Consider the following 17,175-nt stretch of genomic DNA (forward strand, 5'->3'; position numbering starts at 1 on the left):
TGTCATAATTCCAGATGGCAAAACTGGGATATGTGGTGAACAAAATCATCAACAGACACAATCACCAGATTTTCAGCCGCTGATTTTATTCATCTCCAGGTAGCAGTCAGATCCTCAAGTAAGAATTTGATTTTTTTTAAATTGTGCAAGTTTCTCCAGTCTCCTCCCTCCACCCGTGCAGCAAATACCCGTTTAACGTGGGCTTAGGGATCTACCAGCGCCCGATGAGGAACGAAGTGACACAAGCCAGACATTGCAAGCTCTGCTTGCATCTGTAACACGAGATTCTGCAGATTCGGGAATTCAGAGCAACATACACACGGAACGCTAGAGGAAGTCAGCCGGTCAGAGTGTCGCTGAAGGACCTTGGCCCAAAACATCAATACTATCTTCCTCTCCACGAACGCTGCCAGACCTGCTGAGTTCCTGCAGCATTCTGTATGTGTCACACTGCTCACGTTTGCTCATGACCCAGGCTGAAACTGGGCCATGGTTTAACTCATGAAGGCCTTCAAAATATTTTAGTGAAGTAGTATGTTCCTGGCCACTCTCTGCTCCTTATTCCACGCGTCGTGTGCATGCATCCACACAGCCTATTACTCAGCTTCCCTAATGACATGGAAAAGCAGGAAGGGATCAATCAGCAACTCATATTCTAAAACATAAAGCAAACATCCATTTCTCCCAACAGTTTGAATAAACGTGGATGAAGGGTAATTCCTCCAGGACGCAGCCACGTCGCTCTCCTTCCCTCCATTCCGCACTGTCGATCTGTGAGATTAGGGCTCACAGCCTGTTCCTGTGAAACAGCAGCTTCCCACTGGCAGGGAGAGTGTGTGGCAGACGGGATCCCGATGGCACCGGGGTACAAGAGATGGTGTCATCGGCAGCAGCAGCTCGTAGGATTTGCTTGCCTTGCGCGGGCAGTGGATTAAATCATCTTCCGGTGAGACGAAAACGCACTCAACTTGGACGCAAATGTCTCCGCGACCAGCAGAGGGAAAACGAGAGTGGCGTCAGCACAGACCTAGGAGAGAGAAAACAAATGCAGTGACCGCTCTTCCCACCCTCCCAGACAGTTTCATCAACACCAGCTCCCCCACCGTCTGAACTTCCCACACCAGGTAATAGTTCTGTAATTTGGACCACTGCAGGCAAGTGGAAGAAACCCACCTTCACAGGTTTAGCATCCATACGAATTTTACCCCAGGAAACAGCTTCATCGGGCCTGGCTCCAGAATCGGAGCCATCAAACTCCTGGCCTGTGTTCACGAAAACCGAGAAGTTCGCTCCGTTCCTCTAGGTATTGCGGGGTTAGGAGAAGGGAAGAAAAAGCAGGATCAGGAGACGGTAAATGGACCGGGGTCACAAGAATAATTCACAGGGCAAACACTGAGTACTGACCATGAGGTTGGCATTGGCAATGTGATGCTTCACCACACCCCCTCCCAGAATGATCATCCCTGTCTGTTTGGCGTACACTGCCATGTTGTTTATTCTGCGAATGTCTGGAGAGAGCAGCAAAAGAAATGGAGTCATCGTAGCGCTATGAATTTCCCCCCACCACCATCTTAAACCTCCCTTCCCCACTATGTCCACGTTAACGCCACCTCCCCCGCACTGCTGAAACGTAGCAGTTCCCAACAATATCCAACACGTGTACACTGATAAATGTCCGTAACCATTTCGCTACAGTCTCATTTGCTGACCAGGATTTGGGCCCACTAAAGTTATCAACTGGAATATGCGACGATACTATATATAGTCAAGGCCCACACACCTTCAGCGATATCAAGCACCAGCCCGGGGTTCTTGTAGGAGTGGAAGTAGATCATGTCACCGATCGCGCCGTCTGTCAGGGCAGGGCTGAAGACAGGAATATTGTTCTGCAAACGATCAAAGTTGGAGAGTCATGGAAACAAACTGTAGTCTGAGCCAGAAACAAGACACAGCTGTACACGTGGGGACGGATGGACGGACACCCCCCCCCGCCCCCACTTAAACACACACCAGGAAAATGGAGCCATTAAGAAGAATGAAAAGAAGCTTAATCAAAAGGAGTGAGGGATTTTAAGAGAGGGTGTTGTCAGACGGGGAACTAATATTAGTCACACACAGGGTTCGCAGGGCTTCATGGGTTGGGCACGCTGATGTGCTGAGACTGAGAGATGGGAAAGCTATCTGTGCCAACACTGAGTGCAAGGTAAACACTCCAAACCAGTTGGACACGCAGCCATACGTTGTTACGAGAAGGGAAGCTGCTGGTCCTTGTGATAGTGAGAATGTGGGGCTGCATCTTATACTTGAAGTCAAGCAGAGACAGTGGTTCCACTTGCATCAAGGAAGAAGGTACACATTGGTGAGGGTTCAGGCTGAAGGCAAAAGCTTGCTTTTGAATATTTCAATGGAATAAGCCGGCTTGTCCAGGTATTGGACAAGCAGGTGGAGAGTTGGCTGTTGTCTGTGCACTTGTGATTTCTAACGCAATATCTAACGACAATGTTTCCACAGTACGAGCTGTGGAGAAGTGGAGGGACGTGAAGCAGCTCCCTAACGAGATTCCACAGGACATCTTTCAGGGTTGCAACTCAATGAGGGGATCAGGAACCGAATGAGATCCTGAAGGGGCACCGCTGGGCAGATGTAAAGAAATTTTTACGAGTGCCAGAGGCTCAAACGAAGGGATATGGTTACAAGATAAGACGTTAATAGTTGAAAAACGTAGGAACTTCTTGCAAGGGTGGTGAATCTCTGGAGTTCTCCATCTCAGGATTACAAAGGCTAGGTCAATGGGAAATAGGCAGAGAAGAGTTAAGACCCGGAACCGAACACCTATGACTAAACTGAATGGTGGGACGGCTCGAGGGGCCGAGTGGCCTACTGCTGCTCGCATTTCCTCACGTTCAAGCGAGAGCAGTACCACTGACGGGATAACGGGTTCATTCATCCCTCAGGACAGAGAGATGGCACAAAACGATAATGCTCAGCACCCATAATCCACAGGAACTTTGATCAGGGTATTTTCAGTGCTGAGAAGACTATGTTCTCTGGGAAGAGACACGGACACATCAAGCAGCAGAGGCAGTGACAGATCTGAAAGCTGCAAACCCACGGTGTCAGACTGAACGAGTGACCCACAGGGCAAACCCCGTACCTTGTAAGCCCAGTAGTAGACCGACTCTGGGTTATCGATCTCTTTCCCTAGTCGAGCAATCATCTTTGATGGGGTCCATTTCACTCCCTACAGTATAAACACAAGGTAAGTACTGTGTATCGTCCACCTTGCATACAAAAAACAAACATGACAACTGAGCACAGGATTGGGGCTGCTGACAATTCACGCTTTAAATAATCACCCACTTTTAGCACAAACGGGTTCCTTCAGTGTCTCACGGCACAGGACTGTGGTGGGACAAACACCATTCAGTGAATTAGATGCTGAGCTGCCGCGATTTTCGAGTTGGACAGTGGATTGTCAGAGTCTGACAGCACATTCTTAGTCAGTTCCAGGACCACACAGTGATCGTGAAGTGGTTCTGCTCTACGTGGATGGCATTCCCTGTACGCACACATCTTTTAGCTAAGTGTCTGTTCGTTGAATATTTAGTTCTGTAGTTTCTGTAACTTGGGAGATCTTCAATGTTTAGTCAAATTTTTTACTGTTTGTAAATAAATGATTAATGTCTATCTGCAGTCAGTCTTGCTCACCAAAGCTGTGAACCTGCTTCCACAATTACACGAGCCTACTGGATGCAGATGCCTCAAAAGTATCACACAACCACCTTCTGCATTTGTCCCATCGGCTGATATTGGTCCCACTCCCTTCTGGCTCAACACCAACAACCTCGCCTTGACGGACCGGAAGATTACAGGGACAAAGGAAATCCGCAGATCAAGGAGTTTTTAATCTAACGCCGTACGGCAAGGAAACTCTACTGGCTTATTAGGCTGCACAAGACAATGTCGGAGTTGATCATAACAACAGGATGGGTTCCACAGGCCTGCTGGGCAACGATGGCGGGCTGATTTTTGGCAGCTGCGTACCCGGGGGGCGCACAGCTCATCCCTGGCACTGCTCCACCGTCAGACTGTCACTCTGTACAGTGAGCATTCTCACACTGAGAGCATCGGAACAGAACTCACAGCTTTAATCCCTGGGTGACGGGGGTCTGCTATTTTAGGAAGCATTACAAACAAGAGGTCATTCAGGATCTCACATCAAACCATGGTTTCTGTACCTCAGCCAAATGCAACCACCTTCTCCCTCAAGCCTCTTGTTACACCCCCCCACCCAATTAACATCTACTAGCCTGCTTTAAACAATGGCCCCCAGCATCTATCGTGCACCAGAGAGAGGAAAATTTCTCACTACCCCTATGAATTATTTTGCCATTTCACACTCAGTGGCCACTTTATTAGGTACACCAGATCATTAATGCTAACATCCAAACAGCTAATCACTGGGCACCAACTCAATGTACAAAAGCATGCAGGCATGGTCAAGAGGTTCGGTTGTTGGGACTAAACATTAGAATGGGGAAGAAATGTGATCTGAGTGACTTTGACTGTGAAATGATTGTTGTGCCAGATGGAAACACGAGGAAATCTGCAGATGCTGGAATTTCAAGCAACACACATAAAAGTTGCTGGTGAACGCAGCAGGCCAGGCAGCATCTATAGGAAGAGGTACAGTCGACGTTTCGGGCCGAGACCCTTCGTCAGGACTAACTGAAAGAAGAGTTAGTAAGAGATTTGAAAGTGGGAGGGGGAGGGGGAGATCCAAAATGATAGAAGACAGGAGGGGGAGGGATGGAGCCAAGAGCTGGACAGGTGATTGGCAAAAGGGATATGAGAGGATCATGGGACAGGAGGCCCAGGGAGAAGGAAAGGGGGAGGGGGGAAGCCCAGAGGATGGGCAAGGAGTATAGTCAGAGGGACAGAGGGAGAAAAAGGAGAGAGAAAAAATTATTAATAATAATAAAAGGTAGATAAATAACAGATGGGGTACGAAGGGGGAGGTGGGGTATTAGCGGAAGTTAGAGAAGTTAATGTTCATGCCATCGGGTTGGAGGCTACCCAGACGGAATATAAGATGTTGTTCCTCCAACCTGAGTGTGGCTTCATCTTTACAGTAGAGGAGGCCGTGGATAGACATGTCAGAATGGGAATGGGATGTGGAATTAAAATGTGTGGCCAGTGGGAGATCCTGCTTTCTCTGGCGGACAGAGCGTAGGTGTTCTGCGAAACGGTCTCCCAGCCTGCTTCGGGTCTCGCCAATATATAGAAGGCCACATCAGGAGCACCGGACGCAGTAAATCACCCCAGCCGACTCACAGGTGAAGTGTCGCCTCACCTGGAAGGACTGTCTGGGGCCCTGAATGGATTCAGGCGACACTTCACCGGTTAGGGTTATCTCGGGTTATGATGGGTGCTGGGTGGGGCAGCTCGTAGGGTTGGAAGGGCCTAAAGCTGCGTCTTTAAATAAATAAAATAAAACCTACAAAAAGATGGACAGCTTCATTTGGTTCCATGTCTTCGGAGAGACCGGGGGTGTCATCTTACCTGCTCCTTCTGCTCCAGGACCATCTGATCCAGGATTGGCATCAACCAGTCCTCAAACTTGCAATAGTTGTCATTGGGAACGAGAAGATTTCCAATTCTGTCAAGTAATCATGAGGCAATTGAAAATAAAAACCATCAACAGGGTGTATGAGAAATTAGCAGCGAGTTTGACTCCATCGTTTCACATCTGTGAGCTGCGGTTAAACACAGGTCACTATGTAGAGACCGGAGCCGGGATTCACTGTGGACACAGTGCAAAGTGAGGTCCATCCTATAATCTAGCTGTCCCTGCCCTGGATATGTTTGATGAGACTGCGTAGAGGGAGTGGTGCTGTATCTAACCAGGGCCATTTTACTCACCCTAGCTTTATCCACTTGTCAGATTTCCAGTGCACACCCCAAGCATCTCCCTGTCCCACGGGCGCCGACGGTTGCTGGGTCAGGATCCACAGGCATTGCGCTTTCTCCAGCACCTGGGCAGGAGCTGAGACAGAGAACAGCAACAAGCAATGCGACAATATATCGAAGCCCAGCTTCCCCCGACATCTGAACACAAATCCAGAGCCCAGGAGCTGTACAAGCCACAACCGGCGACTCCGACTGTCTGCCTGGCCAAGATCACACTCTGCACAAACTATTAAAGGCACCTGGTTTGTGAAACTGACTAACACGATGCACTAATGCCATCAACAGTGCCTTGTTGGGGCAGTGTGAAGCTGAGGTGGTACGGATGATAGGATGATGGTTAACTCCCTACCTGTTAATCCCACTGACACGCAGCTCTTTACCCTTCAGGCTGAAATCGCCAAGATAGGTCGGTGCTAAGCATTTGATGAGATCTTCCTCAACACCACCTGCCGTGGTCACCACACAGTCAACCTGCAGGGTTGGATGGGGGGGAGCAAGTTAAGCCAGTTAACAGGAAGAGTGAAATGCTCTAAGTAGCAGCATTAATAAACTGTTTCCTCCCTTAAACGCGATGCACAGAGACCCTCATCCAGGGCCTGAGAGGAACATGTCACACTGACGTGCACCAGGGGCCTCACGGCACCTCTCCTGGGCAGTTTTCTCACTGGGCTTCCTCTGTGCGGAGCGAGCCCTGGAAAGTCGCCAGGGCCCATCAGGAATTCTGAAGCTGTACGGCTCTCTGCACGTTAAGCAAGTGTGGGTCTTCAGACAGCTGGGCGCAGCGGGGGCAGAGTTGGTAGGGCTGATGCCTCAGCTCCAGCAGTCCAGCTTCAACCCTGGCCTGCGGGTTGTCAGCATGGAGTCTGCTGGTCCTCCAGCTTTCTCCCACATCACAAGCATTTTATTTATCTATTCATTGATTGAGATACAGTGCGGAATCGGCCCTTCAAGCAGCACCACCAATTTAACCCGAGCCTAATCACGGGACAATTTGCAGTGAGAAAATAACCGACTGACCGGTACGTCTTTGGACTGTGGGAGGAAACTGGAGCACCCGGCGGAAACCTACGCAGTCACGTACACACTCCTTACAGGCAGCGGCAGGAATTGAACCGGGGTTGCCTGTACCGCAGAGCGCTATACCACCCAGACATGTGCCTCGGTGGGTTAACTGGCCACGGTAAGTTGCCCCAAGTGTGTGCCATCTTTCAAATGGCCACTGGAACAGAGGGAAGACACTACCCAGGCCATACCATGTTGTGTTGCACAAGATATCGGATAGTCTCCCGGATCCCCGAACTGATGAGGTTTGAGGTGTATCCCAGGAAAATGGTGCAGCCCGTAATCTCCCGCTGGCACGGGTTCAGATTCATTGCATTCTTCTCAGATTCATCCAAGGGTTCCAACTTCTTCTCAATCTGAGGGTAAAGCCACAGAGACAAGCCCTTCAGCCTGACACATGCACGTTGACTGTGATGCCCAGTGAGCCAGTCCCATCCGCCTGTTCGGCCTAGAATCATAGAACACTCTCCGACATGTCCACCTCAACCACAGGCGGACACAACCACCTCATTCCAAATCTGCACCACCCATTGCGTGAAGAAGCTGCCCCTCGTGTTCTTTTTAAATTTCTTGCATTTGATCTTAAACCTATGCCCTCTCTGCGTGGTTTCATCCTGTCCATGTCCCCCAGGATCTTACACTCATGTATCAGATCACCCCCTTAATCTCCTACGTTCCAGGGGATAAAGTCCTAATCTACACAACCTCACTTTGTACCACGACTCCCCACAACCCCCCCATCCCGAGTCCAGGCAACATTCTGGTAAATCCGTTCTGCACTCTTCCTAGTTTAATAATTTCCTTCCTATAACAGGAATTTCCTAAAACTATACATAAGATTTCAAATGCAGCCTCACCACTGTCTTATATACAGTACTGTGCAAGTCTTAGATGCATATCTTGCAGATATGCCTTGCAGAGAGTGGTTGGGGAGCAGAGAAGGTTATTGGGGTCTCCCTACCTTCTGTCCAAGACCTCTTTCAGAGTCGATGCCTCCAGAAGACACGGTACATTATTAAAGACCCCTCACACCCTCTCCATGAACTGTTTGTTCTGCCATCAGGCAAACGTTACTGGAGCATCAAAACTAAAACCACAAGGCTACTAAACAGCTTCCTCCCACAGGCAGTCAGACTGCTAAATAGCTGCTCTACCTGACTCTGCTTTGGACACTTTTAACTTGCACTGGACACTTATAACTGATTTAACTGACATGTGGCTGTTGGGTTTTACTATTTATTGTTATGTTTATTATTTAGTGTTGCGTTTGTTATGTTATGATCGCACTGCCCCTGAGAAACGCTGTCTCATTCTGCCCTGCAGAGCTGATGTACGGTTAGAATGACAATAAAGTATTTTGAATCTTGAATCTTGAATATGTATAGCTCGAATGCCTGAGACTGTTGCACGGCGCTGTGATTGCACCATGATTTCCCAGGGACTATATGTCAAATGTTTCTTCACCATTCTATCTACCTGTGATGGCGCTTTTAGCAAACTATGCACTAGGTCCCTATGTTCCATAATACTCCCCAGGGCCCTACCAATCACTGCACAAGTTCCACACTGATTTGACCTCCCAAAATGCAATACCTCACATTCTTCTGGACTGAAAACCCATTTGCGAATCCTCACCCCACATACCAGCAAGAAGCCCCTGTAATCTTTCATAATCTCTTACACTATCTACAACAGCGTCTGTTTTAATATCATCCACATACTTGTTAAACTTGCCTTATACACCCACATCCAGATCATTTATGCGTGGCACGTGGCCAAGTGGTTAGGGCGTTGAACTAACGATCTGAAGATCGTGGGTTCGAGCCTTGGCCAAGGCAGCATGTGTGTCCTTGAGCAAGGCACTTAACCACACAATGCTTCAGTCTACCCAGCTCGGGACAGACTTTAATCTTAAATCAAATTATTTACATAGTTACAAAGGTCCCAGCACCAATCCCTGTAGCATATCACTAGACACAGGACTCGAGTCTGATAAACAACCTCGACCATCACCCTCTGTTTCCCGGCATTGAACCAATTATGAATCCAATCCACTATCTTTCCTCAGATGCTTTGCGATCCAACCTCCCTATCTGCCCTGCCTTCAGGGACCATATCAAATGCCTTGCTAAGGTCTAATTTGGCAATATCCACTGGGCTACCTCTGTGAAGAACCCGTGAGATCTGTCAGACACCACTTCCCAATACTGACTGTCCCAAATGGGACTGTGCCTCTCTAGATATTGGTAGATCTGGTTCCTCAGAATCCTCTCCATCAGATTAGCCAACAGTGAGATCAGACCAACTGGCCTGTAGTTTCCTGGCTTACTCTTTTAAAACTGTGGTAATACATTAGCCATTCCCGTGGGGTGACATAGCCAGTCATCTCAAACCTCCTCTGTGACCAGATATGAGCAAATCTCTGCAAGTACAGCTCAGGAACAGGCCATTCGGCCCACAGCTAAAAAGCAAATCAAAAATAGCCAAACACTAATCCCTCCTACCTACGCAATGCTCATTTCCCTCCATCTTCCTTACTTCCTGTGCCTAAATAAAAGCTGCTAATGTATTCCACCATACCAGGCATCCACGACTGAGTAAAAAAAAACTTACCCCTTACGTCCCCTTTGAATCCACCCCCTCTCACCTTCAAAGCATGCCCTCTGGTTTTGGGCATTTCAACCTTGGGAAACAGACACTCTCCGTCCACTCTCACTGTGCCTCTCATAATCTTGTAACCCTCTATCAGATCGCCCCTCAGCCTCCAGCGCTCCAGAGAAAACAACCTGGCAGGGAGGTTTGTTAAGGCTATTGTGGAGAGTTTAAACTAGAATCGCTGGGGGGTGGGAACCAAACTGAAGGGACGGAGGAAGGGGTGTTTGGCTCCCAAATCCAGAAAGCTTGTAGACAGTGTGAGAGGAATGATAGGTAGGTGATCGAGTAGGGACGCACTCAGACCGATGGTTTGAGATGTGTCTATTTTAACGCAAGGAGTATCATGAACGAAGTGGATGAACTTAAGTGTGTGGATCAGTACTTGGAGCTATGACGTTGTGGCCATTACAGAGACTTGGATGGCTCAGGGGCAGGAATGGCTACCTAGAGTGCCAGGCTTTAGATGTTTCAGAAAAGACAGGGAGGGAGGCAAAAGAGGTGGGGGCATGGCACTGCTGATCAGAGATAGTGTAATGACTGCAGAAAAGGAGGAAGTCATGGAGGGATTGTCTACTGAGTCTCTGTGGGTGGAAGTAAGGAACAGCAAGGGGTCAACTCTACTGGGTGTTTTTACAGACCACCCAATAGTAACAGGGACATCGAGGAGCAGATAGGGAGATAGATTCTGGAAAGGTGTAATAATAACAGGGTTGTTGTGGTGGGAGATTTTAATTTCCCAAATATTGATTGGCATCTTCCTAGAGCAAGGGGTTTAGATGGGGTGAAGTTTGTTAGGTGTGTTCAGGAAGGTTTCCTGACACAATATGTAGATAAGCCAACAAGAGAAGAGGCTGTACTTGATCTGGTATTGGGAAATGAACCTGGTCAGATGTCAGATCCCTCAGTGGGAGAGTATTTTGGAGATAGTGATCACAGTTCTACTTCCTTTAACATAGCATTAGAGAGGGATAGGAACAGACAAGTTAGGAAAGCATTTAATTGGAGTAAGGGGAAATATGAAGCTATCAGACAGGGACTTGGAAGCATAAATTGGGAACAGATGTTCTCATGGAAATGTACGGCAGAAATGTGGCAAATGTTCAGGGGATATTTGTGTGGTGTTCTGCATAGGTACGTTCCAATGAGACAGGGAAAGGATGGTAGGGTACAGGAACCATGGTGTACAAAGGCTGTTGTAAATCTAGTCAAGAAGGAAAGAAAAGCTTACAAAAGGCTCAAAGAGATCTAAAAAATTATTCGGCTAGCAGCAAGAAGCTTAAGAAAGAAATTAGGAGAGCCAGAAGGGGCCATGAGAAGGCCTTGGCGAGCAGGATTAAAGAAAACCCCAAGGCATTCTACAACTACGTGAAGAGCAAGAGGATAAGACGTGAGAGAATAGGACCAATCGAGCACGACAGTGGAAAAGCGCGTATGGAACCGGAGGAGATGGTGGAGGTACCTATTGAATACTTTGCTTCTGTATTCACTACAGAAAAGGACCTTGGTGACTGTAGGGATGTCTCGGAGAGGACTGAAAAGCTTGAGCATACAGACATTAAGAAAGAGGATGTGCTGGAGCTTTTGCAAAGCATCAAGTTGGATAAGTCACCGGGACTGGACGAGATGTACCCCAGGCTACTGTGGGAGGTGAGGGAGGAGATTGCTGAGCCTCTGGCAATGATCTTTGCATCACCAGTGGGGACCGGAGAGGTTCCTGAGGATTGGAGGGTTGCGGATGTTGTTCCATTATTCAAGAGAGTAGGGATAGCCCAGGAAATTACAGACCAGTGAGTCTTATTTCAGTGGTTGGTAAGTTGATGGAGAAGATCCTGAGAGGCAGGATTTACGAACATTATGGAGGCATAATATGATTAGGAATAGCCAACATGGCTTTGTCAAAGGCAGGTTGTACCTTACAAGCCTGATTGAATTTTTTGAGGATGTGACTAAACACATTGATGAAGGTAGAGCAGTAGATGTAGCGTATATGGATTTCAGCAAGGCATTTGATAAGGTACTCTATGCAAGGCTTATGAGAAAGTAAGGAGGCATGGGATCCAAGGGGACATTGCTTTGTGGATCCAGAATTTAAGAGGCTCCTGGATAGGTACATGGAGTTTAGAAAAATAGAGGGCTATGAGTTACTCTAATTTCTAAAGTAAGTACGTGTTCGGCACAGCATTGTGGGCCAAAGGGCCTGTATTGTGCTGTAGATTTTCTATGTTTCTAAAACAACTCAAGTCTATCCAGCCTTTCATGACAGCACATGCCCTCTGAACCAGGCAGTATCCTGGTATATTTCTTCTGCACCCTCTCCAAAGCCTCAACACCCTCCTCTAGTGGAGCAGCCAGAACTGTATGCAATACTCCAGATGTGGCCTAACTAGAGTTTAATAACTTTGCAATATAACCTCTTGTCTTTTGAACTCAATGCCTCAACTAATAAAAACAAGCATTCCATAAACCTTCTTAACCACCTTATCAACCTGTGTAGCCACTTTCAAGGAACCATGAACTTGGATCCCAAGATCTCTCTACTCAGCAACACTGTTAAGGATCTTGCCCTGTCTCCTGTCTTGTACTGTCTCCTTGCATTTGCCCTACCAAGGTGCAGCACCTCACATTTATCTGGGTTAAACTCCATCCGCCGTTTCTCTGCCCACAATTTCTAACAATACATCAGGTCAGGTGCTGGGAATTTACCCACCTTAACATACTTTAAGGCCGCCAATACATTCTCCTTGCTAAATTCATATCTGGTCCACTCATTTTTCCCATTTCCTTAATTGTCAAATGCCTTACTAAAGTCCATGTAGACAAATCCACTGCCTTGCCTTCATCGACTTTTCTAGTAATATCCTCAAAAAACATTAGTTAGACATGACCTACCAAGCATAAAGCCACCGTGACTATCCCTAATAAGTCCCTGTCTACCAGAGGATCAATTTTGTCTCTTGCAATCCATTTGCTCTTAACATACCTATAAATTCTTACAGCACAAATTCCCTTAGGACTCTCCTTCATCTTGTCTGCTAGAGAAACCTCATGCCTTCTTTTACCCCTCCTGATTTCTTTCTTAACCATTCTCTTGGTACTTCTTATACTCAAGCACCTCATTTGTTCCTGACGGCATATACCTGCTATGCACCTTTTTTCCCTTAACCGGGACCTCAATATCTCTCAAAATTCAAGGTTATCCTTGCCGGTTATTCTGACAAGCACCTACAAGCTTTGTACTCTCAAAATTTCATTTTTGAAGGCCTCCAACTTACCATGTACACCTTAGCCAGAAAACGACCTGTCCCAATCCATATTTGCCAGATCATTTCTGATCAGGTCAAAATTAGCCTTCCTCAACCAGAGGACCAGACCTATCCTTTCCCATAATTACCTTGAAACCATTGGCATTATGATCCTTAGACGTAGTGTTCCCCTGCACAAACTTCTGTCTCCTGCCCTGTCTCATTCCCTAACAGGAGATCCAGTATCACATTCTCTCATTGGGACTTCTATGTACTGATGAAGGAAACTTTCCTGAACACAATTGACAAACTCTATCCTATCTAGTCCTTTTACAGCGTGGGAGTCTCTGTACATACGTACAAGGTACATATATGGTGACATATGTATTTGAAATTTGAACCAACCTGGCTACTCCTGCTGTGCCCACAAATGCTATTCCCCTCAGCAATATCCAAAGGCATATACTTGTTGCTGAGGGGAAAGGCCACAAGGGGACCTTGTACTGTCTGCATCCTCACCTTACCTCTCCAAGTAGACCACTCCTTAGGTGTGACTACCTCAATAAAGCTCTTCATGATGCTCTCAACATCTCCGATGACCCACGTATTATGTCTAACTTCAGTTCCTTAAAGTGGTCAGCCAGGAGCTACAGCTGGCATACCTCCTGTAATCCTCCTAATGGTCCCCTGATCTCCCACATCCTGCAGGAGTATGTCACAGCCCCAAATGCCATCCTATCATGGGTAATCGTAAGAAAAATCTTACCTGGACATACCTACTCTAACCTGCTCAGCCTCCTCTCACCAAAGCCAAAGCCTTCTGAACCAAATCTTCAAGCATGGCACAGAGCCCAAACATGACTAGTCCCAAGAACGGCCACTCGGCAAAACCCCATGGCCCTCGCACAGAACAGTAGGCACTGGCCCTTTGGCTCACAATGAACCAGTTAAAGAGCAAGTCAAAAAATCTTACACAGGGTAAAAAACCTCCCTCCGTGACCTGCTGGCACTCACAAAAAAACAAACTCTTAGAAGATCTTAACTAAGAAATGAACATACATGGAGCACACGGGGCGGACTGCACCGAGTCAGAAACAGAACATGCCAGAAACACTGAGCAAGGCGGGCAGCGTCAATGGAGAGAGAAACCAAGCCTGAAGTGTCTGACGAAGGGCACCAATCTAAAACATTGGCTGAGCTTCTCTTTTCACAGACGCAGCCTGGTCTGTTGAATTGAGCTATGATGGCGCTAGACGGCGATTTCTTCGAGCTCACCTGCGGAATTAGTTTAATTTCTACCTTGTTCCTCATCAAGGTGGATGGGGCTCTGTCCAAGACCCTGACCTAGAGCTACCCTCAAACCTGGGTTCTTTGCGGTGAAGGGGCCCACTCTCAGGGCTCACCAATATCGCGAGGACGGGGCCGAGGAGGCGAGCGTGCCTTCAGGGTTCTGAGGTTTTGCAGCCTCAGGAATGAGTTGATTCTACGCCCGTGCTGCCCACTGAGGCGCCCCGGGAGAAAACAGAATATCAGAAACAGCAGATCAGCTGTTTGGGGGGGGGGGTTCTAGTCTCAGATCGCTCTCTCTCTCTCGTTGGTGGGGGGAAGAGTTTGTTGCTGATTCTCCAATCAGAGAACTGGGGGGGGGGGGCGCGACACGGCAGACTTTAACACTGTGATTCAGCGAGTCCTTTTGTTTAGGTCTCCCATGTTGCTGAGTGACACTTCCTGTCCTTTTATTAACGAGAGGGGGGAGGGAGAGCCTGTGGTACGTCGAACTGTCAAGTGAACAATTAGTTTTTGTTGTACAGCTGTTTATAGTCTTTATCGGGGGCTTTGCTATACATTGCTCGGTGCGTAGAGGGTGCTAATGCTTTTTTGCTGAAATGAGGGAGAGGGAGGATCGGTGCTTTGCCGCTGTTTGTGCGTGGGGCGTAGGGAGGCTTTAAGGTTCTATCGTTTTTACTGTCACTCATTCTTTGGAGCACTCTTCTGTTTTCATGGATGTCTGCGAAGAACAAGAAATCCAGATTGTATACTGTGTACATTCTCTGACATTAAATGGAACCATTGAACCATTTCTGATACCTTTTCTAAATTTGGTTCCAGGTTTCCAGCATGTGTGGTTTCCACAGTACACCGGAACGATGTGTTCACACCAGACTCAACATTCCTTTCTCTGCCTGAGCATTCCAGTCCCAATACTTGCATTCTGTACCCTGGTGTGATGGAGAGCACTTGATAAACACACTCTCACATGCACACGCAGAAACATTGCCTTGACACTCTGCTGTTGTTGCACTAAGTGTGCACACTTTAATGTCTTCCCCGGTATATCCTCCTAAACCAAGTTGATGCTTTCCTGCTCTACACAATGAATTCTTTAGTAATATGGATGTGTAAATGTGTACACGTTGTTTGGCTACTGTATTCACGATGGATACTTTTGTTTATTTTCTAACATGATTGTAACTACTTTGTGGGGTGCATCACATTCTAATTCATGGCTAGCATTAAGTTAACTTTGCTGGTAATTAATGATGGTATGTCCTATTGCCTAAAATAAAAGGGCTACTTTGCTCTTGGTGGGACAGAGATGGAGCTGCCAGCCATTCACTCTGGCCAAGTACAGAACTAATGTTGGATTTTTCTGGTAGATATCTTTCCGTAAATATTTCACTAATTTTTGTAAGTTTCATCTTTGATAAACACCCTTGCACTGAAGTGCGAAGCGACTCCGGCCATTTTTCCTTCGGTCATAACCCAAGTATCTAACTCCTGACAACCCTGGGTGTTTCATGACTACAACAAACCTTCATTTCCTTTATTCTCTCCTCCCTCACCCTTCCCCCTCCATATCCACCCCCCACCCAAACCAATTCTGGAGTTCCAGCTCAGCATCCAGCCCAACAGCCCAATGTCATACTTTGTAATCACTATACTGCATTGTACGACTGGTAGGTTGTGTCTGATACCACCTGAGACATGAAGGTACTTGCCATTGCATTGATCTGGTGCACGGCCTGGCCAAAGTTGGATGCCTGATAGCCGGTGGTCAGGTAGGACTGCAGCAGAGCGTGGTGGTCAACGCCTCTGTTGAAGTCATAGCCCCTGATCTGCACTGAACCCTCAGGCATCGTGCTACTCCGTTTGAGAACCGAGTCCAGGGCCAAGGACGGAACCGACTCTGCCATTCCCTCCGATTCCATCGGCTGGTCAGTAAGCTTCTTCTGGGGTACGGCCTTGTAATGGGCGAGGAAGTCAGTCAACTGTAAAGACAGCACGTTATACGATGATAGTCTGAGGCCTTGTCATGGTCATAGACGTATAAACTGCAGAAGCAGCAGCTTCACGCCTCCCGTTGTACCTACCTACATTAACCCCACTAGGCCCGGTGCTCTCTAATGCTAGTGATCCGTAGTTATTGCAGCACGGAACCGGCCCTTCAGCCCCACTCATCCAGGCTGGCTATGTTGCCTAGACGCTTCGTAAATGTACCAGGAACAGGCGCGTCCCCCGCCTCTGGGCAGAAGCCTGGGACAAAACGAGTGACGGGAGGCGGCAGAGGCAGCAGCAGCAGCGTGGGTCCGGGCACCCTTCGCAGGATCGCCCGCAGACTGGGGAACGCTCTGGTTGCACCGGAGCGAACGCCGCGGCCGCCCTGTACAAAGCAAGATCCCGGCCGCAGCGCAGGAGACAGCGGGCGGACAACCCAGTCCGTCACAAGCGGGCAGGCACTCGGTTTCGTGTCAGTGCCAAGGCCGGGCTTCCCGCCTCGTCTCGGGACCGATCCACCGCGATCTCCGGGTCTCCGCACGGACTCCGGATCCGCCCGCACTCACCTGGCGTGAAGGTGCCCGATCTGCGACTGTGCACTGTGACCCCAGCCGGATGCAGAACAGAAATGGGCGGGACACCGTCTGTTACTCCTATTGGATGTGGGGACACCGGCTGTTACTCCTATTGGATGTGAGGACACCGTCTGTTACTCCTATTGGATGTGGGGACGCCGTCTCTTAGTCCTATTGGATGTGGAGACGCCGTAACTTAGTCCTATTGGATGTGGGGACACCGTCTCTTACTCCTATTGGATGAGGGGACACCATCTCTTAGTCCTATTGGATGAGGCAACAAATGCAGCCAATAGTGCTGACAAAGGGTCTCGGCCTGAAACGTCGACTGTGCCTCTTCCTAGAGATGCTGCCTGGCCTGCTGTGTTCACCAGCAACTTTGATGTGTGTTGCAC

At 48.1% G+C, this 17,175-nt stretch overlaps 1 protein-coding gene across 2 annotated transcripts; it reads right to left on the minus strand.

The window, feature by feature from the left end:
- Positions 1-65: 65 nt before the first annotated feature.
- On the minus strand, positions 66-16,834 carry dhps (deoxyhypusine synthase). Of its 2 annotated transcripts, none has more exons than XM_063035849.1 (10): positions 16,772-16,834; positions 15,929-16,198; positions 7,224-7,388; positions 6,320-6,441; positions 5,563-5,659; positions 3,155-3,241; positions 1,781-1,886; positions 1,405-1,508; positions 1,174-1,299; positions 66-1,027 (listed from the first exon to the last, which is right to left on the minus strand). In XM_063035849.1, the coding sequence occupies exons 2-10, from the start codon at positions 16,136-16,138 to the stop codon at positions 932-934; spliced, it is 1,113 nt and encodes a 370-aa protein (XP_062891919.1). In that variant the 5' UTR covers positions 16,139-16,198; positions 16,772-16,834; the 3' UTR covers positions 66-931. The 2 variants fall into 2 exon arrangements, with proteins under 2 accessions (XP_062891919.1, XP_062891918.1); XM_063035848.1 differs by lacking the exon at positions 16,772-16,834 and adding an exon at positions 16,301-16,422.
- Positions 16,835-17,175: the final 341 nt, after the last annotated feature.

The sequence above is a fragment of the Mobula hypostoma genome, chromosome 29 (genome assembly GCF_963921235.1).
Source record: "Mobula hypostoma chromosome 29, sMobHyp1.1, whole genome shotgun sequence".
NCBI lineage: Eukaryota > Metazoa > Chordata > Chondrichthyes > Myliobatiformes > Myliobatidae > Mobula > Mobula hypostoma.